The following is a 19,367-nucleotide window of genomic DNA, read 5'->3' on the forward strand; positions in this document are numbered from 1 at the left end:
GACATGAAAACACAAGAAAACCAGACACAAATTTTCCCTAGGAAAACCCTCCCACTCAAGGGAAAAACCTACCCTCACCCAAAAGATATATCCGTTATTTAGAATGATCAAAAACAAATATCTCAGGCATATGATTGATAGACGACCAGTAAATGCCTTTCTTCACAGCTCCAGTACACTTTCTATAATCAACAGGCAGGCAGCTCCCAATAATGATTCAAGTAGAGTTAAACCCCAGCTAGGTAAGATCACACAAGGTAATGGTAAGCTCCAAGACTAGAGTTTATTCCAAGACCCCTCTAATGGGTTTAGGCAATCTGGTGATCCTTGTAGAAGTTCACTACTATCCCAAACACCACAAGCAGCCCACTTATTCCTGCAAAAACACTCAAGGCTCCACCAAACACAAGTTGACTCCACCTTCCAAGGCAATCACACAAGCATCCCCTAGATCTTTCATCACAGGCACCCTAGGGACATTCCAGAGACTTCATATATCCAATTCCACTCAAAATCAACCATTACTAGGGTTACAAGTATCATAACAAATACCAACAAAGAGAAAGTAGCAAATTGGCCTAATAGGAGACTTAATCCTATTAGCGATTTTTTGGGCTTTTACACAAAATTTTCCCAAAGCACCCCTAGAACAAATACATATTCAGACACCAATTTCAAAGTTTCTAAAATACTCCAAAGAACCAGATCTGCAAACCTCTGCTGAATCATTGATCCACAAAACCCTAGATTTAAGGGTTTTAGGCCTAAAATCAACATACAAATGCCTAACCTGTTCAAGCTGAATCTGACCTGACCATGGTGGGGGATAAAGAAACTAAATGCAGGAAATCAAAACACATTGGACAACCTCGTAGGTCTAGAGAACTCCATTCTATAGTGAACCTAATGTGAAAGATTTCCCATTTAAGATCGAAAACCTTAGGTTGCAATCCTACCAATACTAGTGAATACTAAGTCTAGGCAAAACTCAATGAACACGCTAAACTACTAACAAATTATCAATCTAGGTTAAATGCAATGTAGAACATCCTCATACACATTCCATCAATGTCTTAAGTAAAATGAAACAGTTTGCAATAAAGAAATATTAACTCACAGAGCTACATTCAGAGTTCTTCCACCAAAAGTCACGACCAGTCTTCATTCACCTCATCAAAATTATTGCTTCCCATACAAATATCCATGGCAGATGTTCTTTCACCTTGCATGAAGACTTCTCCACAAGGAAATAGTCTTGTGACTATTCAACTTCACCAAGATGACAAGAAATTGCAAAAGTTGCACTTTGCAACGTTTAAGCATTTTCCAACCCAACCAAGTTAAGACCCATACAACCATGACCAAGGGGTCTCAATGGCACACCAAGACATAATATTTCATCACATGACCAAATTTTATGAAAATTTGACATTTGATTGGCGTTGACCTAGATTGACTAAGTGGATAACATAGCCTTATAAGGACAAAACATACACAAATGACTTCAAACCAAAAATGAACCAACTCCAATACATTCTTAACATGCAAAAATATCCTAAGACCCACTAACACAACCAAAATTGGAGGGGTATGATGTGGAACATCAATGGTGTTATTGCCCCAAATATACAATTAGGCAATCAACTCTCAATGCACAACTAGGCAGGCAACTCCGAATACCCCACTCAAACATCCTAACCACACACCTTATAGAAAATATGATGTATTCTTTAGATCCGAGACAACTAACACTATATCTACTAAGATTTTTATATAAATTGAATCATCTAAATGCAATAATAACACCAATGGTAAAACTTGTGCCAAAGAGACTATAATAGTACCACTCTACAAGTAGCACCCGTAACATATCATTGAATTGACCATAGTCAAAACTCCAGTTGTTATGAGCCCAATAGAGGTTAGATGGGATAAGTGAACCATTAACACCCAATAGAAGAATGACACACAAACACCAACAATTATGATATACACCCAACTTTTAAAGATGAACCATGATGCTATCTCAACACATAAATTGGTGGAGCCTAGTTAACACAAACCTTTTAAGAGAGTTGAGCAAATAGCCTTTTCTCAAGAATACAAGGAGATATGCAGTTCCATATTGAATCGTGGACCATTTTGAATGTCGTATGCCAAGAGTAGCGTTTTGTAATGTCCCCACTATGAGGGTTAGCTTGGGACAAATATTACCTGCAAAATAAATGTCGGTATTGAATAATAAGTATAAATATATTATTCTACCCTCTATCTTAACCCCAAGCCTAAATATATTTATAGATCGAGTTTCCTAACCCATGGTTATTCGGTCATCTTCTCTAGAGTGCAACCCTTAAAGTTCCTCTTGGATAGGACATCCTCTATCCAAGGCTAATCACATATGCATATGTTGACATCATTAGAATATTTTGGCCATTATCTAATTCTCATCTAGCCATTCATACAGGGTTGTACTAATTTCTCACACTGGCACGATAATCATTAATACGAGGTTGTACTTAACTTTGGCACTAGCACAATAGCCATTCATATGAGGATCACACTAATCTCTCGCACTGGCATATGAGGTTCCATTTATCACTTATCTAGCCATTCATAAGAGGTTGTACTAATCTCTTGCACTGACACGATAGCCATTCATACAAGGATCGCACTAATCTCCTACACTAGCACTATGGGGTTCCATTTATCCCATCTTAACCATTCATATGGAGACAACCCCAAACCCTACACCGACACGTAGTCATTCATATAGAGATAAGCGCAGTCTCTAAATTGGCACTATGGAACACTGATCCATTATTTCTTTAAATTAAGTTAATAAATAAGATGTCACATTTAAATAATTAATAAATATCACTATCTTGAATTAATATGTATTTCTAGGTATAAGTCTTTATTGTGTGTGTGTATGTGTATTTCTATATAATAATTATATAGAAAAATATAAAAAGAAAAATATAATTTTATATAGAAATGCATTTTTACCTTATGTTTACCTTTATATTAAATAACTTAATTAAATTTAGCTTAGTCAAGATATTTTTGCATACCTGGTTTTACTTATTTTTCCCTTAGGATGAGTAATATTTTCACCTTTTTGGATGCTTTTGTTTAATTTTCAAATGCTTCAATATCCTTTCTAAATTCATTTCCAAAGTCTCTTTGGCTGACTAGGATGAGCTCCCTTTCGTTTTATTATGTATCCTCCCTTTCGTGGTTTTGTATTCGCCTCTTCCTAAATATCGTTCACTATTTCTATCCCTTAATTGTGCTTTTTTCTGCATCATGTTTCATATAGTGGAATTATGCATTAATTATTATCACCGTTTGACACCTTTCTCTTCTCGTGGGGTAATAACATATCTCTCCTTATTGTCAACTGGAAATACATATCTATGTTTTTCTCTTTCCTTTATTTAGATCGCACTCATTTTAAGAGTATTGGTTTTGTTCCTTTGGTATTGTTAGCTGATGAAAGTAAAATTGAATTTCCTTCCTTTATATGTGATCCCCGATAATTCAATAGCCCACTTTATGAAAGGGTGCATTTGAACCAGTTGTTTATCGATTCTTAATATTGTTTAGTCTTCACAATAATATAGTTATTATGGGTGTTGGAAAGAACTAATATTGTTTATTTAAATATTACTAATTGATTGTCTTGTTGATATCATTTATCTAATATTTGATAACAATGTATTTTATTAAATAAGGTTAATATTATTAGATAACATTATTTATTTGAAACATTGGTAAGGATAAGGCATTAAAACATATGTATGGAGCGCATTAAGAAATGTTCATTTATTAAAATATATGGTCTCCCTATCTTGGCTTATTTATTAACATTGATCAAATTCTCAATTGTGTGCATTACACAATTTAATTATTATCTTAATTGAGGTTTATTGCATGTTCATGTGCTCACGAAGCCATGACACCATGCCACATAGACATGATGCCATGATATCTTATACACGGTGCTAAGTAATCCATTCCCAATGATTAAGAAGGTGGAAACAATAGGAACAAAATAATATCTTTGCAGAGAAGAAACAACTCCTTAGCAGATCACACAAATGAGAAAGATCTCTCATGCAACTACAAAACAATGACATCCTCTACCTTTTTTGTACTGAATTGGGTGTGCTTGAGTAAGTGGATAAAGAATTATGTTCTCTTATTTTTTCTCAACCAAAGAGAAATTCACAACCTATTGAAATGTGAGACACATTCAATGATTATAGCTTCCAAAGAAAAATAAGAGAGTCAATAATAAAAAATGATAACCTATGATAACTCTTTGATAACAAGAGGTTATAATCTGTGTTACGTGGGGATGTGCCCCTAGCCTAAAAACCCCCGTACCCATACCAAAAATGCTTCAAGAACTTGGGGACGGCTAGGGGACGTCCCTACCCCATCCCCCATTTTTGAAAATTCCCAGGAAATGTCCTAGAAACTTGGGGCCTTTGGGAAATTTTTTTGGGGACATTCGAGGGCACCTTGGAAGTCCCCAGGACAAATGGGCACGCCCTCGATTTATAGACAACATCAACACTTATAATATCTATTTCTTTTATAAAATATTTTCTTTTTGAATTTTAAAGTGGGCCCCTCCTTCCAAGTTCACCCTAACATGCTTATTATTGTTTTGTAGTTAATTCCTGCTATTTGGGGCCCTCTAATTAGTATTTGGCAATATTACGTTAAGAATCATGGAATTAATATTGTTGTTATAGTCACGCTATACACTCAGGATTATATAGCAGACAGTTTGCAAGGTGTTGGGAAAGTCTTAAAAGTGCATTATGGACCTAGAACATGCATCCTTATGTCATTTTCTTGCAACACATCAATGCTTGGTTGGTCTTGGGTTGATCGGAGTCCTTTGTGGAAGATATGGTAAATATTGGAGGTTGCATCAAGATACCATCTGACTGTAACAAACATATATCATGATCAAAATTGTATAGAGGACCTTTTTGTATTAATATCAGTCCACTTACAATGAATTGGAAGTGTAGTTTCAAAATTAAATGATAGTAGTGTGTTTCAATTTGGAAGGTGGGTTATTGTTCTTGTCGCTATTGAAAATGAATTCTAAATTATGTTCTTGGGTATTTTTCAAATTTTTATGTTATTATTTTAATATACATGACATTGACAATAATTCCAAATTATGAATGCATTAGTATATTGAGCATTGAGTTTGGTTATTGAAATGTTGTATGTTAAGGTTCTATGTTTAAATGGCATGGTTTGTCCATGTCTTCATATGAATGTAACGCACGCATGTGTGTGTGTGTGTGTGTGTGTGTGTGTGTGTGTGTGTGTCTATATATGTGTGTGTGTGTGTGCGTGCAAATTTCCCTATATATTTCATATTTTCCCTATATTTATATATCCATCCCTGTTTGCCATCCCCCCCCCCCCCCCGCCCCTCAAAATTGGCAATTTTTTACTATCCCAAAAACCTGTCCCACTGTCCCCTGTCGTCCCCATCCTAGAAACTCGTGGGAGCATAGGTTGCAATCAAATAGACCGTTTGACATGGACGTTTAACTACAAATGAACATCCTTTTTGTACTTGTCTCAAAGAAGACTAAAGGTATGACTTGTCGAAGATACTAGATAAATGTGTACATGAGTCCAGTGAATGCTTTTTTGAACCTTTATGTAGTTTCAACATCTATATATGGTGGCTTGTTCAAGGGTAAAGAAAGTATCTTCATGCTATTTTACTTAGCAATCAAAGAAAATTTTAGAATATGGAATAGGGTGGTTATCTTGTTTTGTAGCTAAATTAATTTTTCCACCTATTCGGGATTTTTTTTTAATAGGAAGTCACTTCTTAGATGCTATGACATTGCTTAGTTTTTTGTTAGAGAGTCAATTACATCATGTATCTTTCCTAGACATGGCTGGTCTATATCAATGTACCTGACCATACACTTGAGAGGCTAAGTGAAACACAATACATACTTAACAAAATCCCATCAATCATCATCTAGGACCAATTCTCTAACTTTTTGAACCCTCTCTATATTGGATTGCCTCCATATACAAACTTCAAAGGCTGTTGATTATTATGGCATTTTTCCCAAGTTGTTTGAACATGATTGTATGTGGCATGAATCAAATTTAGCAACCTCGGTCTTTTTTTAAATAAAAACAAATTGAAAAAGTTCCATTATGAAAATCATTGACTTTGTCCCTAAAATTATAAATTTGTAAAATAAAGTAGATGCAAAAAAAACGTACATTAGTTTTTTATTAAATTGAAATATGTCACAAAATAAAATATGAAAAATTTATGAAGTTCCTTTAGAAATGCCAACTCCAAGAAGGCTAGGAAATGGCTTGTGATGTATGATCGATTACTTGCCTTTATGTGAAGTTTTTCTATCCACTTTATGTGTTAACCAAGATCTTGCATTATCAAGTTGTGCAAATGAATGACACGTGATGTCCAAAATAAGTGTCCACATATCATTTCAATCTAGATCCTTGTGGCTCTACAACTTTTAACATTGTTGTTACATAGATAACATGTTAAGTCTCCAAAATCTCAGTGGATTGCAAGAATGTTTGTTAGTGAAGCCTCTATCTTTCACTTGCCCCTCACAATCAGTTGTCTTAAAAAAAAATTGCCCTCTTAGACACATTCCAAGGACATTAATTAGGGACTTTCTTTTGCAGTCTTTCTATTTATCAGATGTAATGAACACTTAGAATCTCTTAATAGACTGCAATTAACCATCTATAAGCCTTCTTTCCCTGGCCAATAACATGATGTGTACCTTATCATAGATAGGACCTATATAGTATATACCATGCAAGTGCCTTACTTATGCCTGTCACAGTTTTCTACCAGTATTGTGATCTTATAAAGTCGAATTTAAACCCATTGGTGTAAGTGCAACACATATGCTGTCATTGGCATCGCCTTTGCATCATTTTGAAATATCCTTTCTAGTGGGCCCACATCCTTTGTTCTTTTTAGGGAAGAGAAGAGCTATTGTTTTCTTTAAAACATGGTATGACAAGAAATAAATGCCTGGCAGTCAGTATTAAAACATCCAGGGACCTTGTGCCTGGCCTACAAGATCCTTTCTTGGCCGTAGGATGAAATCTTGATCTAGATTTCTTGGCTACATTGTCTATCTCCTTTTGTCTTTGACATCAGCAATAATTTGTACCTTTGGCAACCCATATTTGGTCAGCCGACCTGAAGTTGTAATTTCTAGTTTAGCAATAACATACAAGTGGGTTTTCAAGACTTTGGGAGCTCTTTTACTCTTTTTGGTACTAACCATTGCTTGCGGAAAGCTACAGTCATCATTGCTTATTGCCAAAAAGTGGTGACAGTAGTCAATTTTGAAATCCATAGCTGAACCTTGGCCCTCAAAGCTAGAACCCCCAGCCATTCTAGACTTTACTTGTATATACACTTGAAAATAAAAACAAATATTAAGAAATAAACAACATCATAACCCTAGTACCATTGCTGAAAATATGAACAAGAGATCAAAAAACATTACTAAACCCTTTCTTATTAAATCTCATGGAACTTGGAGTGAATTTATCAAAAAACTTGAAAAAGTGTTTCTTGAATGGAGATTCTCCTTGATGTAAGTTCCATATCTTCTTGGCTCTAATATAGCACTCTTTGACATGTAGGATAGCTATAGAACAATGTTTCAACAAAAGAAAATTGACAGCCTTGAGCAATGAGTAGAAAATGACTGAAGTGTGAGTGAAGAATGAGAGGCAAAAATTTATTCCTATATTTGTTTGTTTTTCTTTTTATACTTATAAATAAATGATTTTTCTATGCTTTTGGTGGGGGGGAGATGGTTGGGATGGGTTCTTCTTAGGTCTGGCTTTTTGTAAGGTTTTGCTTGGGTTTAGTGGTTTTTCCTAAGTAGAAAATTGACAAAACTTGAACAGAGATCCATACATGGACCATCTTGGGTTGAACCCATAACCCTATGTAGAACCTTGGTCGAATCCAAACCAAGAACCATACCCATTTGATTCAATCTATGTGTAGGATGGGTTTTGAGTGAACCTAGCAACTTTACTATCTTCTTAGGGTATTTAATATTTATGTTTCAAGTCATTTGCAGACGGTTCACTATACCACTGCTTGCTTTCTCTTGTTGCTTATTGGTCTAAAGGCTTTTTTAAGCATTCCCCACATCAAGTGAGATTCTACTTGTTGATGCTCAACAGATCTATTGCTGTTGGAATTTAGTTGCTAAAAGCTTAGGCATAAAGAGAATGTGGAAACCTAGCTCTTGTCAACTGAGCACTATTTTTTTTATTGGGTTATAGTGTCAATAATACAAGTATTTTTCTGCAGTGATCAATATCTTTGCTTCATGTTCTCATATTATTGATATTTTTTTGCTTCTCTTTGTGTGCATCAATGAGATACAATCTCCCTCCCTTGACCATGCATTATTCATTATCTTTTCTTGTCAAGATCGTATCTCTAATCTACACGTAGGGAGTACCAAATGCTAATGGGCACACTTCAAGTGTTACACCATCATACTTACACTTCATCATTGTATTGGTGACTAAAGAAAAATTCAACTTGAAGTGCACAGTAACTTGTACTTTCTTATCTTGATGCAACCAACCTGATGAATATGATTGTGGATGCTCATTTGTTTTGTAATTTGAACATTTCCCCCAGGGTCTTTAGTTGAACGAAAAGTAAAAGAGATCATTTCCCCCAGGCCTTTAGTTGAATTTTCATATGGAAAAACTTCTCACACTTTCCATTTATCTTTGCTTCTTAATCCCACATCTGCCTTGCATATTGACCTGGAATATCAGACTCGTCCATATCCAAATTTTGTTGTATTTCCTGCCTCTAATAATCACAGATTCACAGTTGCATTTACTCTATTTACTTTAAAGACACAATTGTGGTTTAGTCTGAGAATATAATTCTCCATGATCCTTTACAAGCTCCCTAGGATTTTTTGAGAAATGTTCAATATAATATCTTGCTTCTGCAATCAGTGATGTACTTTATTTTTCTGTAAGTATTCCTCATTTTTGAGCTGCTGCTCATGCTCAATTGAGAATTTTTTTGTTTTGTTTAGTTCCTTGAATGATTCCCATTTTTTTAGCAGTGGTTCCTTGCTTACTCTCAAGCCATTAACATAACTCTTTCAACATATAAAAGACATCTGAGCATCTTCAAGCTGCTAAATGGGATGTTTTCTTCAATGCTGAATCTGTTTAACTGAATTTCCAACTTGATTGTCATGTCCCCACTTGAAACCTGAATTGTGATATTTCGATCCTTTCCACATCAATTTTGTCAAGTCTAAACAAAATTGCAAGATCAAATCTGAAGAGACCAAGATATATTAGCTAAAAGATACTGAGTATGGAAAACGCACATTAACTATCTTGTATAGCAAAATTGCAAGATCAAATCTGAAGAGACCAAGATATATTAGCTAAAAGATACTGAGTATGGAAAACGCACATTAACTATCTTTTATAGTTGAACAGCTAATCCATATGTAGCTTGGTATTTAAGAAGATGTCTCATCAAGCATCGAGAAAAATGATAAACATGAGCATCATGATCCCATAATAGATCCTATCACAGAAACTATAACGGAGCATTGATATATTGAGATCCTTCAATAGTAATCGCACAAATCTAATTGATTGATAATTGGTTTCATATGATAACTGAAAGCATCTCCTCTGATTAATTATATTATGTTATCAGTAATATCCCAAGACAATAGGCTAATAGATATGAGGAGGAAATAGAATCTATCAAGGTACAAACGCAGAATTAAAGGATTATGACTACAAACAGAAACTAAAGATTATAATGGCTATCAATGAGGAGATAGAGTGATAACAAATAAACAATACCCGGAAAGAATAGACGGGAGTTAGAAAGAGAAAATACGATTCCCGAGTATTGATAATACAAGTTTGTAGCATCAACTAATATTATAGAGACTATTGCATGTGTTGGTGTAATTAAATATTACTAATTACATTTTACTTATGTTTCCTTAGGATAATGCATTTTCATATTAGTTGTCATGTAGACATCTAGGAGTTTGCGTTCTATATGAGGACATGTTGTCTCACACCTAATTGTTTGTGAGCTCCACCTTTGTCTTCTCATCACATTATCATTCTCTCATTGTTGCACATGCTTCATTGAACAATGGAGGATGATCCACTTTCAGTGGACATGTGATTACACCTTGCATAGTTGATAGTTTATCTCTATCATCACTCCTAGTTATCTTGCATTGCCTATATATTTAGGCACTTCTACATACATTGTATTTGAATATCCATTATCATTTGATCATCCTTTTGTCTCTCTTGTGTTATTTCTTGAACTTCTGGATCTTGGCATTACATTCATTTCCTTAGGAAAATCTTACAAGGTATCAGAGTTATAGGAGTGTTCATTTGATAGCCATTTGAGATCATTTTACTTCATGTTTTGGAGAGCCACAATTCAGGTCTGGGATCAATATCTTTGCGGGAATGTCTAGAGAAAGATCAAACCTTACCATTGCATCTGGGTGGCCATTCTAACGAATTTTGACTATAAAATTCCCTATATTGGGAAAAAGTCAAATTTGAGGAATTTGTTTTTTGCGGATTGAGCTTAGGCAGCCCGATTTGCAAATTTGACAAGATTAATCAATAGGGACATCAAATCTCGACCCTGACATAGGCAAGCGCACACCAAACCTTGAACAAATCCAGCCTGCCAAACACAGTGACACACATGGGGCTCATTGGGGTACATCCTGAGCCTGCAACGAGATCTGCAGTCTTTTATATGAGTTGACAAAGCAAACACAAACTCGACGGTTCGACCAACACGAGACCATACATTGACTGCGACCTCCAAGCCTGATTCACACAACATACATTGATCTACATATCGACATCAAACATTGACCTTGAGCTTGCCTCGAACACAAACCCAAGTAGGGTTTCACAGAATTGGACCCAATATGCACTATCAGCGACCCTATAAGCTAAGTTCGACATTCTCAAATTTGAGCAATCCGCGTAGGCACCTAAAAGCACATTGGATTCAAGTTGATATCCTTCCATTGCATGAGCAGATCTTCCATGCAAGAACACATCCTTTGTTTGGGTTCTAAGACCCGCACCAAATTGGGCACATTGACCCCTCACACAAGACTTCTGCATTGGATCACATGGGTTCTTCATCTCTACAACCTGAGCTACACTCTACTACAGTGACCTCATTGCCCTCTCCAATCACTAGCAATTGAGCTTCATCTACACTGACATTGCTTCACACAAGGCCCATCTACATTGACAATGACCTTAGATTTGTTAAGACGAGGCATCAAAGACATTAAGTGGTGGTCTTCATTTTCCCATGATCTGAAAGTAGGATGCGACTTGCAGTATTCAGCAATGTTGACTTTGACACACAAGGATTGACATTCCCTGCACAAAAATCTGACCTGACTATACTGAGAGGCATGCATTGATTGGGTGACATTAAGATCCATCATCCTGAGCACATCCAATTTGGTGTTATTCAAGTCACCGGATAGTCTTCCACCTCAGAGACCCTCAAGAAGAGCTTGCCCCGAGCTATAGAGATCCTACTCGATCTATGCATCGTCAATAATATATTAGTCACCCAACCTTTTCTTGGCAAAACAAGGGCTTACAGATTTGACCAAGTTGTTTGATCTAGTCCACAGTGACATCAAATTTTCCTACTCAGCAAGTCTTACACCTTAGCAAAGTCCAGTCAGTAGAGCCCAGTCATCATCTGACTGGCCCTTTTTTGCCACAAAATCAAACTTCCAATGCTAAAATTGATAGCCACTTGACCATCAAATAAGGGTATTTTCTTATGGTTGTGAGGACCATTTAATTGTCAAATTTAATGAAGAGACTTGCTGACATCATCAAGTGTTGAATTTTCTACCCCCTCACTAGTTGCATTTTCGTTTTGGTTGTCCAATTTTCTACAACCATAACTTGGTCATACTAACTACAAATCAGATGCAATTTTTAAAAATTCTAGCCTAAATTTCCTAAACTTTTTAGTGTAGTTATTTTCTGATTTTGGTGGAGAGAATTTCCAAAAAGTACAGATATTGGCAACTATACCTATCCAATCCTTGATTTTGCAACTTCAGAGGCTTCATTCGGGCTCATACAAAGACATTTTCAGATACCATTTTTTTTTTTAATTCATAATTTTTAGAGAGCAATCCAGATTTGCTATCAAAGAATAATCTTATTTGGATGAAAATTTTACTTTCAACATTTAGTCTATTATTGGCCTATTGGGTACTTGTACTTTGTGGATCCACTAGAGTTCTTGTGTCCTAATTGTATTGAGTTTATTATTGCTTCATGTTCCTTGTTGTAATAGTCAAAATCAGAAGTCCACTTTGGCCAATTAAGCAAGTTGCAATTGTACTCGAACTTTAGGGGGGGCGGGGGGGGGGGGCGCACGGCGGTCATTCTTTCATTGCATTTTGGGAGGTGCATTATTGATGTAATCATGGGGGAACTACATCCTTTTTCCATATAGTAAACTTGGGATAATTATGCATTATGGGCAAAAGGAACCATCACACATTGTAGATGGCTTAATATCTTGCCCAATCTTTATGGACTCCTACCTGAGCCAAGGACATCTTGGAAGAGAAAATCTTGGATGACTAAAAATGAACATATTAGAGGTATATTTGGAACGAGTTTCCATTCCTTTACACATCATATAGTCTATTGTACGGTCACAGATGATTATAATGCTTCCCCTCTCCCAGGCTAGAATATTATTTGGGAACATTTTAGAGATCCAGAGATTCTTCCAGTACGAGCTGATCCAGTTGCATTTTGTCTCATTCCACTTGATGCAGATAATATTCCCTATGATGATGACACATTAGAGTTCATCATGGAACTTTGAGAATATGAGCATCGTGATGATTGAAAGCCTCGAGTTGCATCTCTTACTCCTCTAGTTGAGATCACATCCACTGTTGTCCATGATGATACTTGCATTCACATAGCCAAGGATTCAAGTGATTTAGTGTAGGACATTCCTTGTCTTCCAGTTAGAGCTCCTTGGAATGACTTATTTGCAAACATTGTAGGTTTTCTTTTGAAGTCCTACATTGAGGATTTGGAAGACTACATTGATGATATTCATCTCCTCTTTGGTGAAGAAGATCCTTCTTGAGTTGTTGTGAGGGAACACTGTGACCCTTATCAATCCTCGCTTGATCATTCCTTTGAGTTTGACATGATTGTGGATCCTTTGATACAGCAATTGCAGGAGGTCTCTTTCACTTCAGAGAAGACATTTAAGTCTTTGGCCGTTGATATTTGTGAGTCTCAAACTTCACTTGAGATGTCACATTGCATGGTTGATCATACTCATGTATTGGAGATTCGTAGTCAATGTTCTAAGACATCCTATATCTTGATGGCTCTTCCTACTTATTGGGGAGGATTCTCTAATACACCTATGCCACAATTTCTTCCTAAAGGGAAGAACATCATTCAATTTTCTTGGTGCAGCTTCTACATTAATCCAGGAGCATCTATCATAGGTTGTACATTCTACATTGAGCGGGGGCGGGGGTGGGGGGTGGGCTTCTTTGCTTCTCTTTGCACTTCTTCTTTTGAGGAGACATCTTTGCCTTTGGAGTTTGAACCATATTCTTACATGGATCAGTTAGCATTGGTTCCTTGTTTGTCACCTCCTTATATTGGGCTTATTCCTGATTTGTTCATGTCATTTTCATCAATCGAGGACATGGGGACACATCATCAAACTTCGGAGACTTCATACTTCATTTGGATTCCCCTTCCTATGTCTTATCCACAATGGGAAGCATTCTTGTATTTGTACTTGGTGTATATTCTTTCTAAGGGGAGAAATGTTGTTTTTAGGCATTGGACCACATTTTGTCTTCAAGCACTCACCATTCTTGTAGTAGATGATTCATTATGGGGTGATTTTGTTTCTCCTTGTTTCCTTCCTATAGAGGGATACTCTATTGTATATGCATGATGTGTGTCATAATGTGGGGGTCTTGATTACCCCATCCATCCACACAACTTGCTTTTTCTTCATCTTTTTTTTGGGGGGGGAGGGTTTTTCCCATGAGGTTTTCCCTCTTTCTCCTCTTTATGAGGGATTGCATTGCTTTTGCATATTGTACATGGGTACCTAATATGGCCTAGTAGCCAGGGCCCATCTTGCATTGTCATTTAGTTTTTGTAAACTTAAGTGCATTCCCCTAAGTTGCACTTAAAGGGGGGGTGTTGGGTAATTAAATATTACTAATTACACTTAAGTTTACTTAGGATAATGCATTTTCATATTAGTTGTCATGTAGACACCTAGGACTTTGCATTTTATTTGAGCACATGGTGTAGGAGAAATCCACTTGCACATAGTAGTTGTCTCACACCTCATTGTTTATGAGCTCCACCTTTGTGTTCTTGTCACATTATCATCCTCTTATTGTTGTACATATTTGTTACTCAATGGAGGATGATCCACCTTTGATGGACATGTGGTTACACTTTGTGTGGTTGATAACTTATCTCTATCATCACTCCTAGTTATCATACATTGCCTATATATTCAGGCACATATACATCTGAAAGGCAATAGGCTATTGAGCATTCTACACTTGATTATTATTGACTTAGTCAATCGATCATCATTTTGCCTATCTCTCTTGTGTGGTCTCTTGAGCTTCTAGATCTTGGCATTTCAGTCCTTCCTTAGGAAAATTCTTAGTCTTATCTACAAATTTTCAGCATTTTTTGATTTCACTTAATCTTTCTGTTAAATCTCATCACTTAAGGCCTGCTGACATTTCCCATCATCTTTATGGACCAAGAATAATGATACAACAGTTTACAAGCAGTCAGATATGCCACCATCCCTCTCTAGCCATCCTTGTTCTGAGCACAGATACAAGTATGATCTAGAAAGTATACAACTCCAATACCGTATCCACACATGCCAATAAAATCCTTGATTTTCCAGCCCTGCTAGATTGACTTCTTCAAAACTCTAACATCAATCTTTCTTTCCTAAACTTAGTTTAGACAACTTTGAATCCTGCAAATTTTTAATTTTTGTTGTATAACAAAACCTACACCAAACAAGGAAGACATTAAATGTTTTTTACTGTTACCCACGGATGCATTTTTGGCCAAATCTGACCATCCAGGAAACAGGGATGTCCCGGAAATTCAGAAAATTTTGGAAACCTGGTTGCCCATAATATTTATGCTTATATTTTGATAATGTGTTTGATTTTCACTCTCATGTAAACTCTCAATTTAAATTATTGAACACAAACATTATTTATTATAATAGTAATGTTCTATAATGTATATGAGCGTGCTTTATTAATGTTTTCATATGAATATTTAAAATTTTCCTGTATATATTATTTTTTACCTATTTTTAACATAGATGTATCCTTGGTCGTCCCCTACCGTCCTTTGCTTGGGGAAAACCATCCCCCCATTTCTAGAAACTTGGGTAACATGGATGTTTTTTTTTATATAAGCAGCCAGTGTTTTGGGTACTTCAATTTTTAATATTTTTATTAATATTTTTAATTCATAGAGATTTTTAATATATTAAAATATATTGTTTAAATATAATTAATAAAAATCATTAGTATATGTCTAATTGTTTTTTCTTACTAAATCATGAATATATAAATTTAAATATTATTTTAATTTATATTTACTTATTACAGTTTTAAAATTTTAATTAAGATAAACTAATGTGGAAGTGAATATTAATTTTGTAAGGCTATATTATTATTGTTTATTTAGTTCGTTACATTTAAATTTACCTTTATAATATATATTTTTAATGGTATTTTTGAAAGTTGGTTATTTTATTTAAATCTTGATCCAAATGAAATGATTTTTAATTTATTTATAGGTCCTAGTTGTAAATTTTAATTTGTCAAATCAACTTATAACTATTTATGTGTAATTATGTGTTCATACTGCTTTTAAAGTAATGAAATTCTTCTCAAATAAAATAGAAAATTGTGTTAAAAAAATGTGTATCTTATGAATGTCATATCCAACTATATCCTTTCCATATCTGTATCTGTCCATGTCTGTGTCCATGCAACTTTGATAAGTTTTACCTTTGCTTGGAGATAAAATTGTCAAAAAGTTGAGAACCCAAAATGCACAGGCTGTTTTGAAACAAGGAATTTTCTGTGACACTTTGTAGAATATTTTAGTTATATCCCATAGATCATGTTAATTGGAAAGGAAGAATTTGAAATGGGTTTTACATTGTTAGCACAAGATGCAAAGTTCCTTGTTTCAGAAATAATATTTTTCATCTTTGTTTTGGTTTGGTGCAGGTTTCTCAAGAACACTCCAAAGCAGTAACAAATTCTGTGTCTTTCAATGATAACCGCCGAGCCCTTATTCGCCAACCTGCAAATCGAAGCAAGAGTATGTTTTCAGCTTTGTTTAGCAGGAACAAGTCACTGAAGCCAAAATCAAGTTGTATCCCATAAGTATCCTACATATACTTGACCATTTTCATCTCTTTTAAATGAACTCAATATGTGTTGTACAGATCAGCTTCTAAAGCATCTAATGAAATTTAATGTTCCTATTTCTGAATGAAATATTTTTTAACAGAAAAGTATTATGGTATTTAAATTTTTAGCATATTAACGTCTTCATAGGCAATCCTTTCTTAGAGTCTTTCCCTAGATAATGTGCAGTACTCTAGCTGTGCTTTTGAACAATTTTTTTATACTCAATTTCATGTTTTACCTATTCATAGCCTTCTTTGGACTTGAAGTAGGTCTTGTGTTTTTCATGAGAAAAGGAGATTAATCTCCTCAAGCACATTTATGATCCTGCATTTTTAATCTTTCAGTGTGGTAAATATTATGGGAAGGTTCAGTTTAGGCCCTTTTCCTTGATTGAACATAATATTTATAGTATGAAAGCAAACTCTGGGTGGTGCCTGTTATGTTGATGAATTGGTAACTCTTCGAGTAAAAGATAAGGATATTAGGTAGCAACTGGGTTAAAAACTAAAATTTGAAGACCTCCTAACTGTCATAATCAGAATATCATGACCCTTGGGAGGTGTTCTAATTTTACATGGGCAACTACCTATAGTGCCTCATTATAGTGCCTCAACTACGTATTGTGGGAACAATGCAAATTTATTCCAAACACTTTGAAATAAATCTACATGTTTCTGTACACTAATTATCTGTGGGGATAATGTAGATTTATTCCAAACTGGTTGAGTAAGTCTACATGTTCCTGTGGCACTTCAAAGGCATTCACATGTAAGAGAATTCTAAGTACAGTCCAGGCAAAAAACATTTGCAGTCAAGCCTTAAATACGAAGAAACACACATCATCTTAATTTCTACAAATTATCAAGGTGGGGCGTGTAGGGAATTTAAAATAACGGGACACAATATGGAAAAAAGATGAAAACTAAAAAATGAAAAGATTCTAGCTAAAGGGATGGATCCTAAATCCCATAGCTAAGGATGATGAGTTTCATAGTTTCTACTGTGACCATCTAGTGTATAGAAGCAATAAGTTCTACAGTGACTGATACTTGTGAAACCAGCTGGAAGCTAGGGACCATTTTTTTGTTTGAATGAGTTACTAGATATGACTTATAAAACTAGTGTTTGTAAAATGTATCTGTTATAATGTGCTCTCAAAAAATTACCAAATCATATGAATTGACATGATTAAAAAGAAATGAATATATGTATAAGTTATGGACAAATTTAATATAGTTTATACTAAAGATATTATCTTGAAAATATCTTAGAATATCTTAAAATAAAATTCTTCTAAATATATAAACCTATTTATTCCCACCCATCACCATGTGCATTACCTCCTTTTGCAAGGGCCAAATTTAGATTACAATGTATCATGAAATGATTTTAAAGTCCAAAATAGGCTTGACACTCTTCCTTGAAGTTCTAAGGAAAAATTAATTCACAAGTCTATATCCTATGATGTATTGGCCTATTTGTTTCCATTGGTTTTCATCACCTAGATTTGAAGTGTACAATAAAAAGGGTAACTTAGTTATCCACATTATGTCTTGTAATGCCACATGTTTTATTTTTTAACTACAATGATAGATTAGTTGTTTAATTTTTCCTTGTATCTTAGAGTTAAATGCACTACATGGTTCTTCTTATTTACCCACAATTTAATACATTACGTGCGCAACTTGTTCAATTAGACATTAAATATTACTTTTTTAGTTAGTCTAATGTAAGAAAGAAAATAACGAATGACTAAATGGCTGTGTAATTAAAATACTAATTCTAGTTGTAGAAGTGTATTATCAATTGTTGGATGATAAGATCCAGAGATTGTTCATCAATTTTAATATATATAAGATATCATCTACAAAAAGAAGATTTATAATACAAGATCCATCAATATCAGATGATCAACAACTACTAATCATATCATATTACATTAACAGTTTTTACCAGAACCAAAACCCAAATTAATTATTCCCAACAACCCTTAACATTGTTTCTTGTCTTGTAGTGGTCAAAGTTGTAGGTACTAATCAGTGGGAAATTGTCATCTTCCAACTCATTATCTTTCACAGTTGGCTCATACTTGACCCTTTTGGCAGTTGGTTCCATCACTTCATGTTCAATAGGTTTCACATTGTTATGTTTTTCCATGTAGTTGTTCAAAATCTTCAATTTATGCTCATACCCTTTCTTCCTTGGGGGAAGAACTGGGCCTTCTTTATTTATGATTTGTAGACTACTATTAATCCCTTTTTGAACAAGATTTTAAAACGAGCTCTTGGGATCTCCATTATAGCAGAAACTTGAAAAAATAAAATGAAGAAATATGGGAGTTCACAATGAAACTCAGTATGACTCCTTTTGCCTTTGAAAACCTCTTCATTCCTCTTTTACTAGATCAACCACAAAATTTCAATAAGAAAACCCATCCAAAGAAACTTAATTTCAGCATTAAAACCATTCATATATTTAGTTATAATCCCAAATCATGAAAAGTCATCATTTTTTGTCCCAACTAAAATACTTGCAAAGCAATGACAGCTAGATAAAGAGGGAATTTGTGTTTAAAAAATAGGCATAGAAAAGTCTCAATTTAATCCACAAATAACAAAAATTACCAGAAATGCACAAAGATTGAAGCTCAACATCAACAAGAAGCTATTTTCAAAGTAAACAACCATCTCAAACAAACCTTTTTTTCCC

The 19,367-nt window shown here is 34.8% G+C and overlaps 1 protein-coding gene across 1 annotated transcript in view; it reads left to right on the plus strand.

The window, feature by feature from the left end:
- ABIL1 (ABI-1-like 1) overlaps window positions 1–16,788 on the plus strand; it is a 78,968-nt gene extending 62,180 nt beyond the window's left edge. Inside the window, exon 9 of the mRNA XM_089830160.1 lies at window positions 16,473–16,788. Coding sequence (XP_089686286.1) covers window positions 16,473–16,631 — 159 coding nt within the window. The 3' untranslated portion in view covers window positions 16,632–16,788. The remainder of the gene's footprint in view (window positions 1–16,472) is intronic.
- Window positions 16,789–19,367: the final 2,579 nt, after the last annotated feature.

Source organism: Cupressus sempervirens, chromosome 5 (assembly GCF_028749045.1).
Source record: "Cupressus sempervirens isolate cs-2001-9-10 chromosome 5, ASM2874904v1, whole genome shotgun sequence".
Classification (NCBI taxonomy): Eukaryota; Viridiplantae; Streptophyta; class Pinopsida; order Cupressales; family Cupressaceae; genus Cupressus; species Cupressus sempervirens.